This window comes from Phascolarctos cinereus, unplaced genomic scaffold, assembly GCF_003287225.1.
Source record: "Phascolarctos cinereus isolate Bilbo 61053 unplaced genomic scaffold, phaCin_HiC Scaffold_4;HRSCAF=312, whole genome shotgun sequence".
Classification (NCBI taxonomy): domain Eukaryota; kingdom Metazoa; phylum Chordata; class Mammalia; order Diprotodontia; family Phascolarctidae; genus Phascolarctos; species Phascolarctos cinereus.
Genome location: NW_027555847.1, coordinates 699,957,898 through 699,977,556, shown reverse-complemented (window position 1 = coordinate 699,977,556; position 19,659 = coordinate 699,957,898). Strand labels below are relative to the sequence as shown.

At 47.4% G+C, this 19,659-nt stretch overlaps 1 protein-coding gene and 1 long non-coding RNA gene across 2 annotated transcripts in view; one reads left to right on the top strand and one right to left on the bottom strand.

Annotated features, from left to right (window-relative positions):
• The first annotated feature begins 4,095 nt into the window (after window positions 1–4,095).
• LOC144457127 (uncharacterized) lies at window positions 4,096–14,597 on the top strand. Its single transcript, XR_013486482.1, has 3 exons — window positions 4,096–4,473; window positions 4,913–5,109; window positions 14,150–14,597. It is a non-coding gene; the product is annotated as an uncharacterized LOC144457127 (long non-coding RNA).
• Window positions 9,901–19,659, bottom strand: part of ACAD10 (acyl-CoA dehydrogenase family member 10) — a 55,872-nt gene continuing 46,113 nt past the window's right edge. The window contains 8 exon segments of the mRNA XM_020970111.2: window positions 9,901–10,724; window positions 11,364–11,441; window positions 12,188–12,331; window positions 14,595–14,767; window positions 16,316–16,474; window positions 17,113–17,203; window positions 17,314–17,451; window positions 18,960–19,100. Coding sequence (XP_020825770.1) covers window positions 10,590–10,724; window positions 11,364–11,441; window positions 12,188–12,331; window positions 14,595–14,767; window positions 16,316–16,474; window positions 17,113–17,203; window positions 17,314–17,451; window positions 18,960–19,100 — 1,059 coding nt within the window. The 3' untranslated portion in view covers window positions 9,901–10,589.

Genomic DNA, 19,659 nt, shown 5'->3' with positions numbered 1-19,659 from the left:
TCATTCTATTGCTGAGAATAGTCATTCACAGTTGTTCATCATACAATTTTGTTGTTACCATGTGCAGTGTTCTCTTGGTTCTGCTAACTTCACTCTGCATCAGTTCATGTAAGTCTTTCCAGGTTTTTCTGAAATCCTCCTGCTCGTCATTTCTTTTAGCACAATGACATTCCATTACAATCATACATTACAACTTGTTTAGCCATTCCCCAATTGATGGGCATCCAGAATTTTATTCTTGAGAACCGTCTCTCCTTCTGCTGACTTTTGCTGTGTGAGTTTTGGAATGTTAATAACACTGGGAGGGGCTTAGGACATAGAACCCATAGAATGTTTGTTCTTAACAAGTTCTCTTAGAGGATAGACTGTCAGATCTGGGAGAAGCCTCAGAACACTAGACATCAGAGTTGAGAAGAGACTTCAAAATGTAAAATGTCAGGATTGGGCTGGGCCTTAGCAGACAGAACGTCCAAACTAGCAGGTCGTCCAACTTCCTTACCTTACAGAAAAGAAAATAAGCCCAGAGACGTGAGTTTGCCCAAGATGACTGAGTTTATCAGTTGTGATTATTAGCATAGAGTAATTTCCTTAGAGCTGGGCATGTACTTTAGACCTTCTGGCAAGACATGTGAGCTGGCCCCTTGCTAAAGGTCATGCATGACCAGCAATTCTTGGCTGGTCTCCCGCTCCCTGTGCCTGAAGGGTTGTGTTAACAGAGCTAGGCAGAGACACCCCCTCAGTGGGCTGTAAGAGCCATAGAAAAGACAGATCTTCCTCTCATTTGAGTGTGTTTTCTTTGGGCCTCAGGCAGCCTTTCCCTTGAACTTCCAACAAAAGTGAGGAGAAGATTCTGCTCCATTTCCTGCCTCCCCCTGCCCCACTCAGCAGCATGGATGACTGCTACTAAAGGACATGACAGCAAGAACATGCATATGCCTAAGTCAAGTAAATAAGCAGACAAGCATTTATTAAGCACTGACTGTGTGCCAGGAACTGAGCTAGATGCTGGGGATACAAAGAAAGTCAAACACAGTCTCTGCTCTCAAGGAGCTCACAATCTAATCCAGGAGACAACATATAAATTACTATATATCTACAGGACAAATTGGAGATAATCAACAGAGGAAAGGCATTAAGAGGGAACAGAAAGAGAGGAAAACAGGGTTTTTACAACTCTCCTAGTTTCCTGTGATAGCAGCACTTCCTAGATTAGTCAGCAACTTCTTTGGCTTCCTGATGAGGAAACTGAGGCGCAGCAAAATTAAATTACTTGTTCAAGGTCAAGTGTTAGAGACAGGATTTAGACGTGGGTCCTCTGACTCCAATATCACTATTTTTCCTGCTGTAATATGTTGTGTCTCTTCAGGAGGCTTAGATTAGGCCGCTGCTTATTCAGCTAAATTTCTTCCTCTGTAAAACAGGGATAATAATTCTTGTGTAATGGGTGCCTGTGACAGCCAGTCCTTGAAGCATATAAAAAATATTCTGTGTCTAGTTTCAGCCTAAGTGATTATATAGAAACTTGGGGTGAGCCTGTTTCTGGCCATTTGTGACTAAGGGACCTATGTCTCATGATGCTGAAAAGTCTTCTAATTGGCTGCAGAGGCAGAAGAACTGGTGACTCAGAAGTTGCTGAGCTGGAACTGAAGGGGTATACAAAAGGAGCTCTTTCAGTGATCTAGTGTTCTTTGCAGCTGTGAGTAGGCAGAATAACTTAGAGTGTTTGGTGAGGGCGGGACAGTAGCCTTGTGTTTTCCCCAGTCACCATAGCTGTGAATATACGGCTACCTCTGAATCTTTGTGTTTATTCTTTCTGATCTTAAGCAAATGGGCATTCAAAAGATGTATAGATGATCCTGTGACTTGGGGACACCCAGGGGTCCCATCAGAAGTGAATGGCAATGGTAGCAGTGGGTTACTATAATGGTACTGGCTGACAATGGTGGAAGCAGTTATAGTGGGAGTGAAGAGATAGTGAATTGAGGAAAGACAAGTTCAGGGAATGGGACCCCTTAAGAAGTTCTGGGGGAAAAAATTCTTAAAAAATTTAAAAAATTTTAAAAAAAGAAGAAAGAAAGAAAGAAAGAAAGAAAGAAAGAAAGAAGAAGGAAGGAAGGAAGAAGGAGAAGGAAGGAAGGAAGGAAGGAAGGAAGAAGGAAGGAAGAAGGAAGAAGAGAGAAGAAAGAAGAAGGAAGAGAAGGAAAGGAAAGAGAAAGAAAGAAAAAGAAAGAGAAGAAGAAAGAAAAAAAAAAGAAAGAAAAAAGAAAGAAAGAAAGAAAGAAAGAAAGAAAGAAAGAAAGAAAGAAAGAAAGAAAGAAAGAAAGAAAGAAAGAAAGAAAGAAAGAAAGAAAGAAAGAAAGAAAGAAAGAAAGAAACTCTAGGTTTGGACTCAGCAAAGGAACAGAGCCCAGCTAGGCTGCCCAGTCAGTGGGGAACTTGGTTAGTTCTACATGAAGAAAAAGATGGAGGTAGCCTGGCCTATGAGGGCTAGTCCTTGGAACATACTCAGATATGCTTTGCCTGGTTCCAGTCCAACACTCCCTGGATTACAAATTGAGAAGTACCCCTTTGCCACAGGTGTTTCTGACATGTTTGCCTTACTTCCTTTGTATTTGATTCTCATGAATCTTGTGTGTGTAGGGGGAGAGTACATACCAGGTTTGGGTGGAATGCTTGCACCAAATATTCTTAATATACATTTAAATACATTTTGTAAAAGCTAATTGACTGGCTGGCTACTTGTTAATGGGGAGCACACCACGGGGGACTCAGGAGCAACAACGCCAAAAATATATAGCTCCTCAAGGTTACCCCTAGAACCATGAGTGAGAGAGAACACTCAGCCTTCCTCTAGCCAATGGCAGTAGGTGACATTCCTTCTTGTGCTACCTGCTTTATAGAATTCTAGATTTAGCATTAGGAGGGATCTCGGCCATGTAAAGTGTGTATGGACTACACACATGTAGTCAAGTGGTATCAAACTCAGATAGAAAGGTAGCCCACTAAACCATACATCAGGATCCCTGTGAGGCACATACTAACAGTTTCAAAATGTAATATTATCTATGTTTTATTGTATTTTTATTTACTTCATTAAATATCTTCCAGTTATATTTTAATCTGGTTTGGGTGCACTCTGGGATGTTGTGGCCCCATGTGCCACCCACCACACAGAGCCGTGTTTGACACCTCCAATATAGTCCAGACTTCTTATTTTATGTTTTAAGAGGTGAAACCCAAGGAAGAAAACTGACTTGCCCTGAGGAAACTAACATGCCTGAGGAAACTGACATGGCTGAAGAAACTGACATGTCTGAGAAACTGACATGGCTGAAGAAGCTGACATGGCTGAAGAAGCTGACATATCCGAGGAAACTGACATGGCTGAGAAACTGACATGGCTGAAGAAGCTGACATATCCGAGGAAACTGACATGGCTGAAGAAACTGACATGTCTGAGAAACTGACATGGCTGAAGAAGCTGACATATCCGAGGAAACTGACATGGCTGAAGAAACTGACATGGCTGAGAAACTGACATGGCTGAAGAAGCTGACATATCCGAGGAAACTGACATGGCTGAAGAAGCTGACATGGCTGAAGAAGCTGACATATCCGAGGAAACTGACATGGCTGAAGAAACTGATATGCCTGAGGAAATGAGGAAACTGACATGGCTAAGGAAACTGACTTGCCTGAGGAAACTGACAGGGCTGAGGAAACTGACAGGGCTGAGGAAACTGACTTACCCAAGTTGGGCAGCTAGATGGCCAGTCCTGAGTTCAAATGTAGCCTCAGACACTTACTAGCTGTGTGACCCTAAACAAGTCATTTAACTCTGTTTGTCTCAGTTGCCTCATCTATAAAATGAGCTGGAGAAGAAAATGGCAAGTATCTTTGCCGAGAAAACCCCAAATGGGGTCACAAAGAATTGGACACAACTAAAAATGACTAAGTAACAACAGGACCTCATAAATTGAAAGTAACAAAGCCAGGTTGTGGGTTGAGGGAGGCTCTGGGGAAGCATTTAAAACATTATGCAAATATGAGCTGCTATTATTAGTCCAAGTATTCCACCCCAGCCTTTATCTCTAGGCAGGCACAGAACAAAAATGCTACTTATAACCAGCTTCCTGCCACCTTCTGCTCCTCTATCAAGCAGCTGACTCAGAGAAGATTGTGGGATAGACTCTTGAATCCCCAACACTTTATTCTTTTACATTATCTCCAACCTTTGGCTTCAAGATGCTTCCAAACGTTGTTGGTGCCTTTTTGTATCTCTTTGTTGCTCAAATCTAGCTCATCCAGTTTCTGAAAGAGGAAATAACAAAAGGCCAGATTTGAATGCAGGTCCTCCTAACTCCGAGGCTGGAGCTCTATCCACTGCGCCACCTAGCTGTCCCACAAATCTAACACTTTCTACCATGCCATCGAGCTGCCTTGGGCTACAATGACTTACCCAAAGTCATACAGGTAAGTAATTATGATGTTGGTGTTCAGTTGTTTCCGACACCATTTGGGGTTTGTTTTTTTTTTTGGCAAAGATACTGGAGTACTTTGCCATTTCCTTCTCCAGCCCATTTTACAGATGAGGAAACTGAAGAAAACAAGGTAAAGTCACTTGCCCAGGGTCACACAGCTAGTAAGTATCTGAGGCTGGATTTAAACTCACGCAGATGAGTCTTCCTGACTCCAGGCCTGGAGCTCTGTGCACTATGGTGCCAACTAGCTGCCCCATTTGCTGCTTTGGGCCAAGTGCTTTACAAATATTATCTCATTTGATCCTCACAATCCTAGGAGATATATGCTATTGTGATCCCCATTTTACAGATGAAAAAACTGAGGCAAACAAAAGTTAAATGACTTGCCCAAGGTTACACAGCTAATACACTTGCTTTTTTTTTTTTTTAAGGCAATTGGGGTTAAGTGACTTGCCCAGGGTCACACACAGCCAGTACATGTCAAGTGTTTGGTGTGAGGCCGGATTTGAACTCAGGTCCTCCTGACTTCAGGGCCGGTGCTATATCCACTGTGCCACCTCGCTGCCCCAGCTAATATATTGAGGCTACGGTCTTCTTGCTCTATCCACTGCACTACCTAGCTGCCTTGGTAAGTCACATCTCAATCTTCTCTCTGGTGTTTCTAGAGCAGAAGGCACATTTGTCATTGGGAAGTGTTCTTGGCAAGGAAGAAGGGATATGCTAACGTGGGGCCATCCAAGTCACAGCTTAGGAGCTGCTATCAGAGCTCCCACTAGAGCTGGAAGCCCAGGGTATGGAGAGGAGCTACCTTCAACATAATCTTGTATGTGCTGGGCTGTACGGCAAGCACCTGTATCATATCAGTGTGGGAAGTTCTGATGGGGAAATTCCCATGACCAAGGCTGATTGGAGCCTATCTATAACTTTTGGAGGACAGCCCGAGGCTCAGAGAGGTCATGGGAGCTGCCCAAGGTCACACGGCTAACAAATGTCAGAAGCAAGATTCACGCCCTGGTCTTCCCAATCTCAAGTTTAGCCCTTTCTTCCCTCTATCCTCCAGGATCATATTCCATTCCTTTTCCCAAAGTAGGTCATAGCAGGACAGGCCTAGGCTAGCAAAGTTGGAGGTGAGATGCTATATATTTTGGAATAAAACTGGTTGAACATAATTATGAGCAAACTGGGCTTGGCTCGTCCTCACCTGAACATTCATTAAGAGTCATACTCGTACTGAATAGGGATAAGCGTAAGTCTCATTTAAACTTCTCTTAGGGAGAAGCATACATCAGAGATCAGTGTAAAACACTAACAGTTTTCCAAGGTTATGTTTGAAAACTCTCCGGGCCCCAAGGAAATAAATATTGGAAACTGGGATCTGGATAAGCTTAGACTTCCCTTTTCCCAAATTTCTTTAGTATCTACTTAGCATCATTTGCTCTAGGTTATTTGAGTTACCTGATTGCTATATTGGCAGAGAAGACAATCTGCTTGTTTCCTCTCCAATCAATCCTCATGAGCCTGGTGGCTCCAAAATAAAGAAGAAACTGAATTAACTATGGTTGGGTAAATTTTCCTTGACTTTTGACAATGCAGACTGAGAATTATAACAACCAACACTTTTCTAGCACACCAAATGTGTGATTTACAATGTTATTTCACCCAATGCTCATAACCACTCTTGGGAGGTAGGTGCTGTTATTTACCTCCATTTAACAGACGAGGAAACTGAGTCCTAGAGAAACTAAGTGACTTATTCAGCTTGAAAGTAGCTGAGACAAGGTTGGAACTTCCCCCAGTTTTATCTACCATGCCACCTGGCTGCCCCTCCCAAGACAAAGCCTCATCAAGTCTATCTGTCTCTCTCCCTCTTTTAAATTAAACTCAACCTCCATCCACAAACACAAATATGTAACTACACACACAAGAACAAGGGGTTGTGAGTTTCTGGTTCTTGTTTATGCATTAAATATTATGTTTGCCAGTGGATGCTGAAGTTATAACTAATGATTGATTGATTGATCGAATGTCCTCAAATGTAAGGCAGAAAAAAAAAATCATCCAGTCATGTAGTTAGAGCGAAGGAGAGCAGCTGAACTGTCTCTATATTCCACTGACATCCTACAATGTCAACAGAATATAAGGAAGGCTACCAGCACATGAGGATGGACTCCATATGAACAACTTCCATGAGAAAGTGAGTGAGAATCACAAAGGACAGGTTTACCTCACTAAGACACCTGTCCTATTTAAGTCTTTTCATCTCCCTAGTAAAGGCAGTGTTAGTTCCAGCTGCTAAGTCCTTTAGAACAAAGGTCAGAGGTACTCCTAGATAAGTAAGGACTCTCTGGAGAAATGGCACTGAGTCCTTGTTATTCCAGTGTGGTTGAGTTGCCTTGGCCACATTGGCTCCCTACACGTGTATTTCATTAGCACTTCCCTTCAAATCTGTGCTCACTCTCACCCGCCACAGATTGTCTATAATTGTGAGAAAGTGTGGTTTTGAGGGGTATGTATGTTTTATAACTATTGTTCTTTTCAAACCTTTTGAGTAAATGTCTTTTCTAAAGACCCAGTTGAGTATACTGGCTGATTGTTAACAGGAAGAACACCAATGTGGGCTTGTGAGCTACAGTGTTAGAAGCAGTCACCCATAAGGTTATTTTTAGGACCTGAAGAAGCAGTCCTTCTGGGGACTCAACCAGCCAATGTCAGTTGGAGGAAGCGAGCCCAGGGGGTGCTACATGTAGATATGGACTCTGCTTTCTCTCCTCCCATTCTTATCATTCAACCAAAACTCTCCAAAGCCACCAAGGATCCCTCAACGGCCAAAGCCAGTGACCTTTTCTCAATTCTCTCTGCAGCCTTGTACACTGTCAACCACTCTCTTTTCCTTGATACTCTTTTCTTTCTAAGTTTTCATGACATCCTCTCTCCTGGTTCTCCAAACTCGGTCTCCCTTGCTGGATTTTCATCCTAGACCAGAGCATTCCATCTCTTAGCTCTGGGCATTTTCACTGTCTGTCCTTCATGTTTGGACACTCTCCCTCTTCATCACTGCCTCTTGCCTTCCTTCAGTCCCCAAAGTCCCACCATTTACAAGAAGCCTGTTCTGATCCCTCCTAATTCTAGTGCTTTCTCTGCTAATTATTTCCCATTTAATTCTGTCCATAACTGGTTTCTCCATGTTTGTCTCCTTCATTCCACTGTCAGGTCCTAGAGAGCAGGGACTGTCTTTTGCCTTTCTTTGCATCCCCAGAGCTAGCATAGTGCCTGACTGTGATGATCATTCTGATACCCCCTATTCAAATTAATCAGCATTTACTCAGTTTATTGTGATTTGTTGAGGTGATTGTATTAGTGAATTAAGCAGAATAGGATTAAGGTTTAGTTAGGTATGTTAATGCTATTAGGATAAGAGTTATGAATGATTAATCTGCCATGTATTGATTACTTGTTTTTGATTTATTAGCTAAGTTCATATTAGTTAGAAATTGTAATTGCTTCACTCCAACCCCCTCCACTGTAAAACATGCTGTAATAAGGTTCATTGCTGGTGCAATACTCCCTCACCCTTAAGAATCACTACTGTCCACTCCCTAGTGACCTTTGCTTTAAACCCACAACTTCCTTGGACCCTAGGATACTGTTGGTCAAACACTAGGGTCTTATGGCTTCAAGAAAGCCCTGAGATATTGTAGGAAGGGTCTTATGAGTGTTAGAAAGCCCCAGCTGAGATGACCTGGAGCTGATGACCTGCTGTGACAAAGTAGTCATGACTGATGGACATTTCCCTTAGCCGATCGTAAGATTTCCCCAACTTGTGGAATTGACCAATCAGTGAAGTGTAATGTCTCCTTACATTTTTCATGCTCTCCAAAGTGTATAAAAGTAGTTAGCCCCAAGGGAGAGGGAGGTCCCTGATAGGGAGGAAGATCTTGGACCCAATTCATTAAGGACCCCCAGACGCCATAATAAATTGATTAATCATGTTTGGAGTTTTTTTTTTCCTTTTGGCTAGGCAATGGGGTTAAGTGACTTGCCCGGGGTCACACAGCTAGTATGCGTTATGTGTCTGAGGTCGGATTTGAACTCAGGTCCTCTTGAATCCAGGGCCGGTGCTCTATCCACTGTCATGTTTGGAGTTCTTAAGTGACTTTTGTTACAGACTGGAATTTTATAGCCCACAAGGCTCATAATAGGTGCTTAATAAATATTACTGACTGACTTACTCCATGTTCAAACAATTCTTCCATGTGATGGACTTCAAATATATGAAGACAACCATCATGTCTCCCTAAGGCTTCTGCAGGCTACCTAACCTCAGGCTATGGGAAAGAAGGGAAGAGAATGAGCATTCATTAAGTCCCTGCTGTGTGCCAAGGTACTGTGTTAAGCCCTTTACAAAAACTACCCCATTTGATCCTGGAAATATCCCTGGGTGGTAGGTGCCATTGTGGTCCACATTTTACAGTTGAGTAAACTGAGGCAGACTGAGATTAAGTGACTTGCCCAAGGTCATATAGCTAGTAAGTTTCTGAGGCTGGATTTTGGATTCTTAATGAATCATAGGATCCTGGATCTAGGCAGGCAGCTAGGTGTCAAAGCAGATAGAGTGCTGGGCCTGGAGTCAGGAAGACCTGAGTTCAAATCTGGCCTCACACACTCACTAGCTGTGTGATTCTGGGCAAGTCACTTAACCCTATTTGCCTCAGTTTCCTCATCTGTAAATAAGCTGGAGAAAGAAATGGCAAACCACTCAATATTTTTGCCAAGAAAATTCGAAAAGGGGTTTTCATGACTGAAAATACTGAACAATAAATCATGAACATTAAACCAAGAAATAACATTAAGATTAACAGAAGGTGGGAGGTTCCATCAAAATCTCAAGTCACTAAGAGGCAGCTCAGATCAAATACCCTTTTTGGCATTTACTAGCAATTCACTTTACCACATTGGTAAAATGTGAATAAAACCCCCCAGAGTACACACCTCACAGAGTTACTGGGAAGATCAGGCAGGAATGTTTTCCCAGTGATTTGCTGGGGATATAAATCTGAAAGTAAAAAAGTTTCTGCCCCCAAAGAGCTTACATTTGTAACAGAAGAAACAGCATGGCGGGGCAGGGATGCCCAGGCAGGAGCATTTTGGTCTGGGGGCAGGCCTTTGACCAGCCCTTTCCAGATACAGCAGTGGTGGGGACTTGATTGCAGTCTTAGAGCCAGAGGTAGAAGGGGGAGGAGGGTTAAGATGAAGGCATGAGGTTCAAAGGACTGCAGGGTCTGGGGGCTTAGCTCTTCCCAGGCAGGGTCTCTGGAGGTCTGATGGGAGGGTGGAGCAACCCAAAGGGGCCAGGGCCCTGGACAAGTCTCACATCAAGGGAGGTATGAGTGAGGGTCACTGAGATACTGATGCAGAGGGATGATGAAATTAAAATGCTTTATTCTGAATGTTGTTCATGTTTCAAAGATGCGCCTCAAGGCGGTGTGATTTATTTCCTTATTTTTTTTAAGTCCTTTTTCCATTCTGTATCCAGGGCCACACAATCTGGCCTCCCCACAGGAGCCCCTGAAATGGTTGAGTGGTGGTCTCAGGGGCCAGGTGTTGGTTTCACTGCAGGAGAACTCCAGTGCCCCTGCACATTCAGCCATCTTCTCCACAGGATCAGGTGTTCCTTGATGGCAGAAGAGGGCACCACTGGGCAAAGGAAGGTCCAGGGCTGGCCAGCTCCTCCACTGCCACCCTCCTAGCCGGCCTTATGGGCCTGTCCTTGGTTCCACTCTCAGGGTTGCGAAGCACCACACCAGCTGGATTCCCAGGCAGGCCTGCAGAGGCCTCAGGCCGGCTTTGTGGCCTCTGCAGGGAGCGAGGGAGGGCCCAGGCTCTCAGCCCTGGCCTTTCATGCATCATCAGACCCTGTGTTTCTCACAGGGAATTCTCCTATTGGCAGTAAAAGATCAAGGTGATTGTTCCCAGATTTAACACAATTGAAAGAGCTACCACCCTAAATCACAGAGGCGATTTTAAATTACATCACTGCTAATCCTCAAGCTTCCCAATTCCTCCCACTATGGCGCTGCTGCTGCTGCTGCTGCTGCTGGTGGCAGAGACCTAGCGCTTTAACTCCATCTTCGCCACCGTGGTCCTGTGAACCTCGTCAGGTCCGTCTGCAAGACGGAGAGCTCTGGCCCAGGAAAAAAACTGGGCCAGGGGAGTGTCACTGTTTAGTCCTGCAGCTCCAAAGGCCTGAAACACAGAGCAGGAAGTGAGAGGGGCCCCTCCAGTAAAGCACAGGACAGATCTCCCTGACGGGCTAATTGTGATCATTAGACACATGAGCAAACTGAGGCCTAGAAGTGAAATGACCCCCCCCCAAAGTCACCCAGGGGCCAAATGGGGTCAGCAACGGGCAGAGCAGCAACAGGACCTGAGGGCCTGCCACTCAAGCCCATCACACCAAATTCGGTGTCTTTGGTGAATCCCACATGATCGAATTCTGGGACTGAGACTAGAAAGGGTCCCCACTCCAGGGACACTGATGACAGCACTGCCTTCGCTAAGCAACCTCACATGATAAACTATCACCGAGAAAAGTGCCCTTTCTCCAGCTCAGTGGTGATGGAGGATATCTGGGGGAGGCCTTAGACCTGGGAAGAGTTCTACTGCTCACTGACCTTGACATACGTGAAAGGGATATATGCTCTTGGGTAGGAAGCCTCAGAGGTCTCTTTTAGCCCCAAATCTACAATTTAGAATTATATCCCTATAATTGGGGACACTGCTAAGGGGAAAAAAATCAAAGACCTTCCTTCATTTTTGCTTTCAAAGCCAACTATTCCAGGTTTAAGCCCACAGATCAATCCTCTGTGCTCCATCCACACTCACCTGAATAGCGCGGTCAATCACTCGCAGGGCCATGGTGGGGGCTACCATTTTGATCATGGCAATGTCTAAAGCAGCTGCCTGGACAAATCAAAGGAAGCCGAGGATGGTGTGGTGAGTGGCCAGGAGACAGAACCCTGGAAACCACAGCAGCTGAACTAGAACCCCAGACCAGTGGAGGGAGAGGCAGGATTGGCCTTTCAGTGGCTCCCTATTACTTCAAGAATATACAAAGCTGGGGTAGCTACGTGGCACAGTGGATAGAGCACTGGCTCTGGATTCAGGAGGACCTGAGTTCAAATCTGGCCTCAGACACATAACACTTACTAGCTGTGTGACCCTGGGCAAGTCACATAACCCCATTGCCTAAAAAAACCAAAACCAAAACAAACAAACAAACAAAAAAGAATATACAAAGCTCTCTTTGGCATGCCCTCCAGCTTACCAATGTCCTTCCTACCACCAAGGTGCCCAGAACTGAATACAGTGCCACAAATGAGGTCTGACAAAGGCAGAAGACAGTGGGGCTCTCATCTCCCTGCACTTCCCAGAAGCTGGGTCCCTTGAAATGCAGCCCCTGCTTTCTTAGCCACCACATCACAACACTGACTCATATGGAGCTTGTGGTCCACTGAAACCCCCAGAGCTTTTTTGGAACCACTGCTGACTGATTATGCTTCACTCTTCTTATACTGGTGAACTTGATTTTTTTTTTGTGCCCAAGTGTATGATTTTATTCTTATCCCCATCAAATTCAGACCAAAAACTGGCCCACCAGGATCAGTAGGTCAGATTTAGATTTTGGCTTCTAGAGATGAAGCTCGCACCTTGTTTCCTGCTACGTCCATGAGGTGGGCCGCCTTCAACACGAGCAGTCTTGCCTGATCAATGTCAGCTCGGGATTTGGCAATGTTGGCCAAAATGGTGCCCTGCTCCACCAGAGGCTTCCCAAACGCTACTCGGGATTTCACCTGCAACGTAGGGACCAAAAGCCTTTGAGGAGATGGCTCAGGCTCCATCACACACATGGTATTCTAACCTCTCCCGGGCCATTGAAGATGGGAAGAGGTCGTGCAAGGACTGAAAGAAGGAGGGCCAATGGTGCACTCAGGGGCACGGGCAGGAGAGCCACGCCCGGTTTCAACTCTGCCAGATGCTGGCCCAAGGCACTTTGGAGGGGCTAGTGACTTACAGGGCACAGCCACCCTGGCCAGACACATGGCGCTGCCCCCCGCTTTGGCTTCTGCCACCTCAAAGCAAGGAATGCGGCAGCAATCTCCAACACGTAGGTGGCCGATCCAGGCCAGGAGCAGGGAAGAGCAACGTGTCCCCTTATGCTGGGGGGAGGGAGAGCCTCGGCCCCATCTCAGCATTAGCTCAGCTCTTTGCAGAAATGGTACCAAGGGAGGAAGTGGGGAAGAGCTCAGGAGCAGGGGTCTAGACCTGCTGCAAAGGCTTTGAGCCAGGTGACGAGAGAAGAGGGCCACCCAGTGAATGCAGAGGGTCAGTCACTCCGTGCCTGAGTGTGTGTGCATCTATGTATCTATGTAAATGTATGTTATCTCTATGTATGTCTCTGTATGTGTATGGATGGATGTGTGCGTCTGTGAGTATGTGTGAGTGTATGTGTATCTGTGTCTGTGTGTATGTGTGTGTGAGTGTGGTGTGTTGTTTTTGTGTGTATGTGTGTGTGAGTGTATATGTATATGTGTGAGTGCATGTTTATCTATGTACATGTGTGAGTGTATCTGTGTGTGTTTGAGCATATATGTACGTGAGCACATGTGAGTACATGTATATATGTGTGTCTGTGTGTTAGTATATATGAATGTGTCTGTGCGTGAGTGTATGCTTGTATGTGTCTGTGAGTGTATGTATGTGAGTACGCATGTGTGTCTCTGTGTGGTAGAGTGTGTTTGTGTGTCTGTATATGTATATGTGTGTGTAAGTGTGTATGTATGAGTATTTTTGTATGTATGCATGTTTCTATGTGAGTATATATGTATGAGTGTGTATATGTGTGTCTATATATGTATATGTGTGTGTATGTGTGTGTGTCTGTGATACAGAAGCTACTAAAGCCTAAAGCCCCACTGAGGCCCACCTCCAGGCTGACTGGTCGCTCAAGGCTGTATGTTACTTGAGTGGAAGCTTCTTCCTAAGAAATCAGGTTAGAGGTCCTGGGAGCTATGGAGAAAGGCCTCATGGGGCTGTAGAAAGAACCCTGGACCAGAAACATGGGATCCTCGCTAGACTCATAACTGGAAGGGACCTTGGAGAGCCCCATTTCACAGAGGAGGAAACTGAGGCCCAGAGTGTGCCCTGCAAGGACACAGAAGAGCAAGTGGCAGAACCAGTATTTAATTAATCCTGGCCCTCTGACTCTGAGCCAGAATCCTTTTTTAACCAGCCCCCTTGGCCTCCTTGGCAGCCACCAGCCTGGCTAGTTATGTAATCTGGGCAAGTCCCTTCCCTGATATGGGTTCTGGTTTCCTCAGCTGTGGGAGGAGGGGGCAGGATTCCATGTCTGCCCAAGCCCTTTCCAGCTCTGACATTCTAGACTCCTCTCTCGTTCTGTGTTCTGAGCACTGGGCAGGATGGGAACACGCTGCCTACAGAGTGTGTGTCCAGAGTTAGGGATTTCCTGTATATTGGGAAAAACTTGAGCAGCTGAATTGGTCTGAGCTGGGGATGGTCAAGATGGGGGCTGGGAAGTCGGGAGAGGACAGCTGAGATGTGAGTAGCACCATCAGATGCCCGCTAACGAGGCCCGCTGCTCTTCTTTGCAGACTCTCATAAAAGGCTGGCTTCATCTCCGAGAGGTCGAGACCACTGATCTGAACTCTAGTTCCTGGCAAAAGAGCTCCAGGCTCAACTCCAGGCTCAGCTGGGCCACTGGCTTCGGGCTTCCAACCGGCACCGAAGGAGAGGCTGGGGAGAAATCAGGGTGAGAGCCACACACCCCAGGCACTGGGAGCAAGAGCAAGATGGCCTTCCTGACTGCGGCTCCAGCCCAGGGCCCCCCTCGGCTTCGTCAGGTCCAGCTCCTGCCTAATGAGGCAGAGGGAAGGGAACGAGGCACAGTCTCTCTGCCCTAAGTGTCCAGCTTCAGCCCGGTATCCAACGTGAAGCCGAGCCTCAGATACCTCTCTGCTTTCTCGGTGAGGATCTCACCTGGCCTCCTCCCCTAATACTCACAGAGTCAGCCAAGGAAGCGTCAGGGATCCCACTCACCCGCTCCTTCATGAGAGCCAGCGTTCTCTCCGAGTACCCGATCAGCCGCATGCAGTGATGGATCCTCCCAGGGCCGAGCCTGCCCTGGGCAATTTCAAAGCCTCGGCCAGGGCCCAGGACCATATGGTCCTTGGGCACCCGCACATTTTCAAATAGGACCTCTCCATGACCGCCTACGGAGACAGAAAGGGAACCCAGTTAGGCCCACGGCTTCTTCGCAGAAGACGATGGTGGGACAGCGATTCTTTTCAGCTAGTTTCATGTCCTTTCCACTTTCTCTCCTTGCTTTGGCCACCTCGTGGGGACGGTTAATACTGCTTTTCACCGAAGCCTAAAACTAAGACAGGAGCTGAAGAAGGTAGCAGATGTCTCCAAGTAAAAACCCAGTAACTTGAGATCAGAGGATCACGTGTCCGCAGACTTAGGGGTCGAAGGGACCAGAGTCCCTTCGTCTACCTAACTACTTCATTTTACAAATGAGGAAAGTGAAGCCCAGAGAGGTGAACTGACCTGCCCACAGTTACCCAGGCGGTGAGTGACCAAGTAGATTCAAATGGTCACTCTGCTCAGGCACCTAGAAAACATAGCATCTGCTGAGCCTCATGCAGGGAGGAAGTCTCAGAGAGTGCAGAGAGCAAAGCAGGCTTGGCCCACAAAGCCAGTAAAAGTTTCACATTTTTAGGGGGCAGCTAGGTGGCACAGTGGATAGAGCTTGGGCCTTGGAGTCAGGAGGACCTGAGTTCAAATCCAGCCTCAGATGCTTGATACTTACTAGCTGTGTGACCCGGGGCAAGTCACTTAACCCCAACTGCCTCACCAAAAAGCAAAAAAAAAAAAAGTTCACATTTTTAGCCAAAAATAGAAGCATCACATGACCAGCCTGAATACAGCATCCAAGCCACGAAGGCAATATTCTCCACACAGAGACTCAGAAGCCAGGAGGGGTGCCCCATAGCCTTCCTTGGGCTCTGTGGATGGCAGACACATGGTGGAGAAGAGGAGGAGTCCATAAGTGACCCTGGGAAATCCACCTGACATTAGACTGAACTGTGGGGGTCTGTATGTGTGAATTTTATGCAAAAGCACCCTGTGGCAAAGAAGAATTCGATGATAACAGTACTAAAACTACTACTACTACTACTAATGATAACAATGGTGAAGGTGTTGGTGATGATAATGATAATAATCTCTAGAGCTAATTTCAGTTGTGTCCAACTCTTGGCGATGCCATCTGGGATTTTCTTGGCAAAGATCCTGGAGTGGTTCGCCATTTCCTTCTCTATTTTACAGATGAGGAAACTGAGGTAAATAGGCGGTAAGTACTTGCCCAGCATCACCAGGCTTGTAAGGTTTTGAGGCTGGATTTGAACTCAGAAAAAAAAGAATCTTCCTGATACCAGGCACTATGGCGCCACCTAGTGACCAGAATAACAATACGACTACCAAGCATTTCTATCCTGCTTTAAGGTTTGTAAAGGTCCCATAGGTGGGTCACCTCGTCTGATCCTCATGACAGCCCTGGGAGGGGGTGCCATCCTTGTCCCCTTGTCACAGAGGAGGCCTCAGAGATGAGGCATCCCCAGCAGGATCACAGAGTCAGGATTCCAACTCGGGCTTCCCTGACTCCATTTCTAACACCATTCACCACGCTACCAAGTGGCTGTGGCCAGATGCCAGCCAAGAGCCCTGGAGGGAGCACGTGGAGGTACCTGGGCTTTTACCTGGAGGGTCTTCCAGCCCGTACACGCTCAGCGGCCTGAGGACTTTTATCCCCGGCGTATCCATGGGAACCAAGAGTACCGACTGCTGCTGGTGGCGTGGGGCGTGGGGGTCTGTTTTTCCCATAAACACACAGAGCTGGCAGCGGGGATCCAGGATTCCTGCCAGGAAAGGAGGGAGACAGAAGCAGATCTCCTGACGCCAAGCCTCGCTGCAAACTTGCTTCTACAACAGACCAGCTCACAATGAAGAAGCATACTGAGCGCATGCAGATTCTCGGGTCGCCAGAAGCAGGCTCGGATTCCTCTGTCCTCGCAAGGACTGACTCCCAAGGCAAACAAGCGTTTTACCCAAAATGCCGAGGTCTGAGCTCAGTTCTGAGGCCTGCAGGCGGCCCGACAGAAGGGAGGGCCCAGGGGGCTGAGCCGACTGAGCTGTGCCGCGGAGCTCTGAGGCTGGGGGCACGGTGCCCAGAGAGGGTGGGAGGAGAAAAACAACGCCAGGGGTGGGGGCTGGGCCGAGGCTGTCTGGTCTGCAGGTGAGAGAAGGGCATGGGAAAGTGCAATGAATTCCAGTTCCATTCTAGGGCAATGGCACCAACATTCATCTTTTGTTCTGGAGCTCAAATGCCCCTTCAGTGAAAGGAAAGGGCCAGGCTCCTGGAGCTCCCTGCAAAGGAGTCTGAAGGGCCCCTTCATTTCTTCACGAACACCAGGGCTTGGGCTAGGGATGAGGGAGCCCTTTTACAAAGACAGTCGGACCAAAGCATGTTTTTAAAACGGGCTCTGAAGCCACGTACCTGATGTCCACCACTTGTGACCATTTATGATGTAGACCCCGTTCTCCTCTCTAATCGAAGATTCGATATTGGTGGCATCCGATGAAGCAACCTGAAGAAGAGTAGACTTGGGTTCAAATCTGTCAAGGATCCTGGGATGGAGGCCAGGGAATAGTGGCTGGGATGGGAGGGAAGGGGAAGGCACCTGCTCCTGGTCTGTACCTGGGGCTCAGTCATAGCAAAGCATGAGCGGATCTTCCCCTCCAGCAAAGGAAGGAGCCATCGGGTCTTCTGCTCATCGGTTCCATATCTCACCAGCAGCTCCATGTTTCCCGTGTCAGGGGCAGAGCAGTTAAAAATCTGAAAGAGGGAAAAGTACGTGTACCAGTGACTCTTGTGTGCCTATTCATAGCATCAGAGAGGGGTGTATTTCTGCCCCTTTGGTCTAGAAAACAGGAGACCACTGGAAAGCAAGCCAAAAGCTGGTAGATGCTCTCCCACACCCATCTCCGCTTCTCATCTCCACCTTCTCTCTCTCACCGGGCCAACTCTCATCCAGCCCCGTCCTCCCCTGCTCTAGCCAGCACAAGCATCCTGCCATGGGCCCACACTGAGCACCAGGATGAAAAGACAAAAGGCAATATTTGTCCCTGCCCTCGTGGAGTTTATAGTCTAAAAGCTAATTATCAATGGGTCTAGTAGACAAAGAGAGCCAAGTCAGCAGAAAGAGCCCTGAACAGAGGAGTCAAGCTCCAGGATGCAGGTCAAGGCCCTCCTCGGACACGGGCTGGCTCTGCCACCTGGGACCACACACCCAATCTCTCAGTGTCCCAGGCCATCTCCGAGACAAGTTCCAAGCAGTTCTCTACATCAGTGAAATCACCAGTCCGGTCCAATTTAAAGTAAAGCCTTCTACATCGCTCAGGTTGGGGGTGGGGAACCTGCAGCCTCGAGGCCACATGTGGCCCCCCTAGATCCTCGGGTGCGGCCTTTGCCTGAGTCCAAGTTTTACAGAACAAAAGCTTCTATTAGGGGGATTTGTTCTGTGAAGTTTGGATTCAGTCAAAGGGCTGCACTTGAGGACCCAGAGGGCCACACTGGCCTCGAGGCTGCAGGTTCCCCACCCCCATCTTAGGTTACTGAAGAGGAGGAACCACAAAAAGTGGATGTATTTCTCTGGGGCAGGATCCCCTCAGCTTCTCTCTGGGGGCTGACCTGTGTCCTCTCCAACTGCCTTTCCGACATCTCAAACTGGGTGTCCAGTAGAAATCCTAAGCTCATTATGCCCGAGAAAGAATTCATTATCTTCCCCCTAACCCTAACCCTTAGCCCCCTCCACACACATTCCCAATTATGGTAGAGGGCAGCACCATCCCCCCCAGATCCTCAGTCTCACAACCTAGGAGACACCCTGGACTCCTCACTACCCCACCCTGCCCCCCCACCCCACACATCCAATCTGCTGCCAAGGCCTGCCCTTGTCACCTTTACAACACATCTCAAATACGGCCCTTTCTCTCTGCCGACACTGCCCCCACACTGGTGCCTGGGACGCTCTTCCCCCTCTGCTACAACTACTGATGTTCTGTCTCCCTTAGAGTCCCAACTAAAATCCCACCTCCTACAGGAAGCCTTCCCCAACCCCTCTTCATTCCAGTGTCCCTCTGTTAATCATTTCCTATTTATCTTGTATATAGTTTGCTTTGCATATAGTTGTTGTTTGTATACCCCACATTGAACTGTAAGCTCCTTGAGGGCAAGGATTGTCTTTTGCCTCTTTTTGTATCCCCAGTGCTTCACACACTGGCTGGCACATAGCAGGGGCTTAATAAATGTTTACTGACTGATTGTAGACAGAAAGTAGGTACCTCTGGGGCATATAGGGACTTGCCCATGAGCTCACACAAATGGGCATATTCCAGGTTGGTCAGGCCTGCACCATACTTCTTCTCAGGGTCGGTCTCGATGGGCAAGAAGAGATTCCACAGCCCTTCAGACTTGGCTTTTTCCTGTCCAGGAATGCCACGAGAAAACAGCAGTGACTGACTCAGCCCAGATCCATGAAAGACCCATGCCCAAAGGAACGGGAAGGAAAGGGGGCAGAGGCTAACTACAAACACTGCCCATGTTGGGTCATCACTCTGGCCACTACTGCTAAACCTCAAGTCGGGTCCCCAGAAAGCAAAAGAAGAATCCAACTGATGATGAAGAGGCAGATTAAGAGGTCCCCCAGACCTCGGGAAAGAGAGGGCAGCCTTTCTCCAGCTGATGCCCAGATGCACCTTCCCACGGGACTTTCCCTTTGCTGCGTGGGCCGCCGTGCGGTAGACTTCACTAGGCTGGCCGCTGTAGGGTGGGCCAAGTCTGATCCTATGACTACATCCCGTGGGACTGGGGATCTGAGCCAGCACTGTTGGAAGACGGGGCATGTGTATGGGGTTAGAGAGAGATGGGCAGATGGCACCTGTTTGTAGGAGCAAGCTCCCCAGTGCTGGGGACAAGAATACTTCCCCTATTTTTGAACTGCCAGGGAGGGAACAACAGATCAAAACACTTGCCTACTGTCAA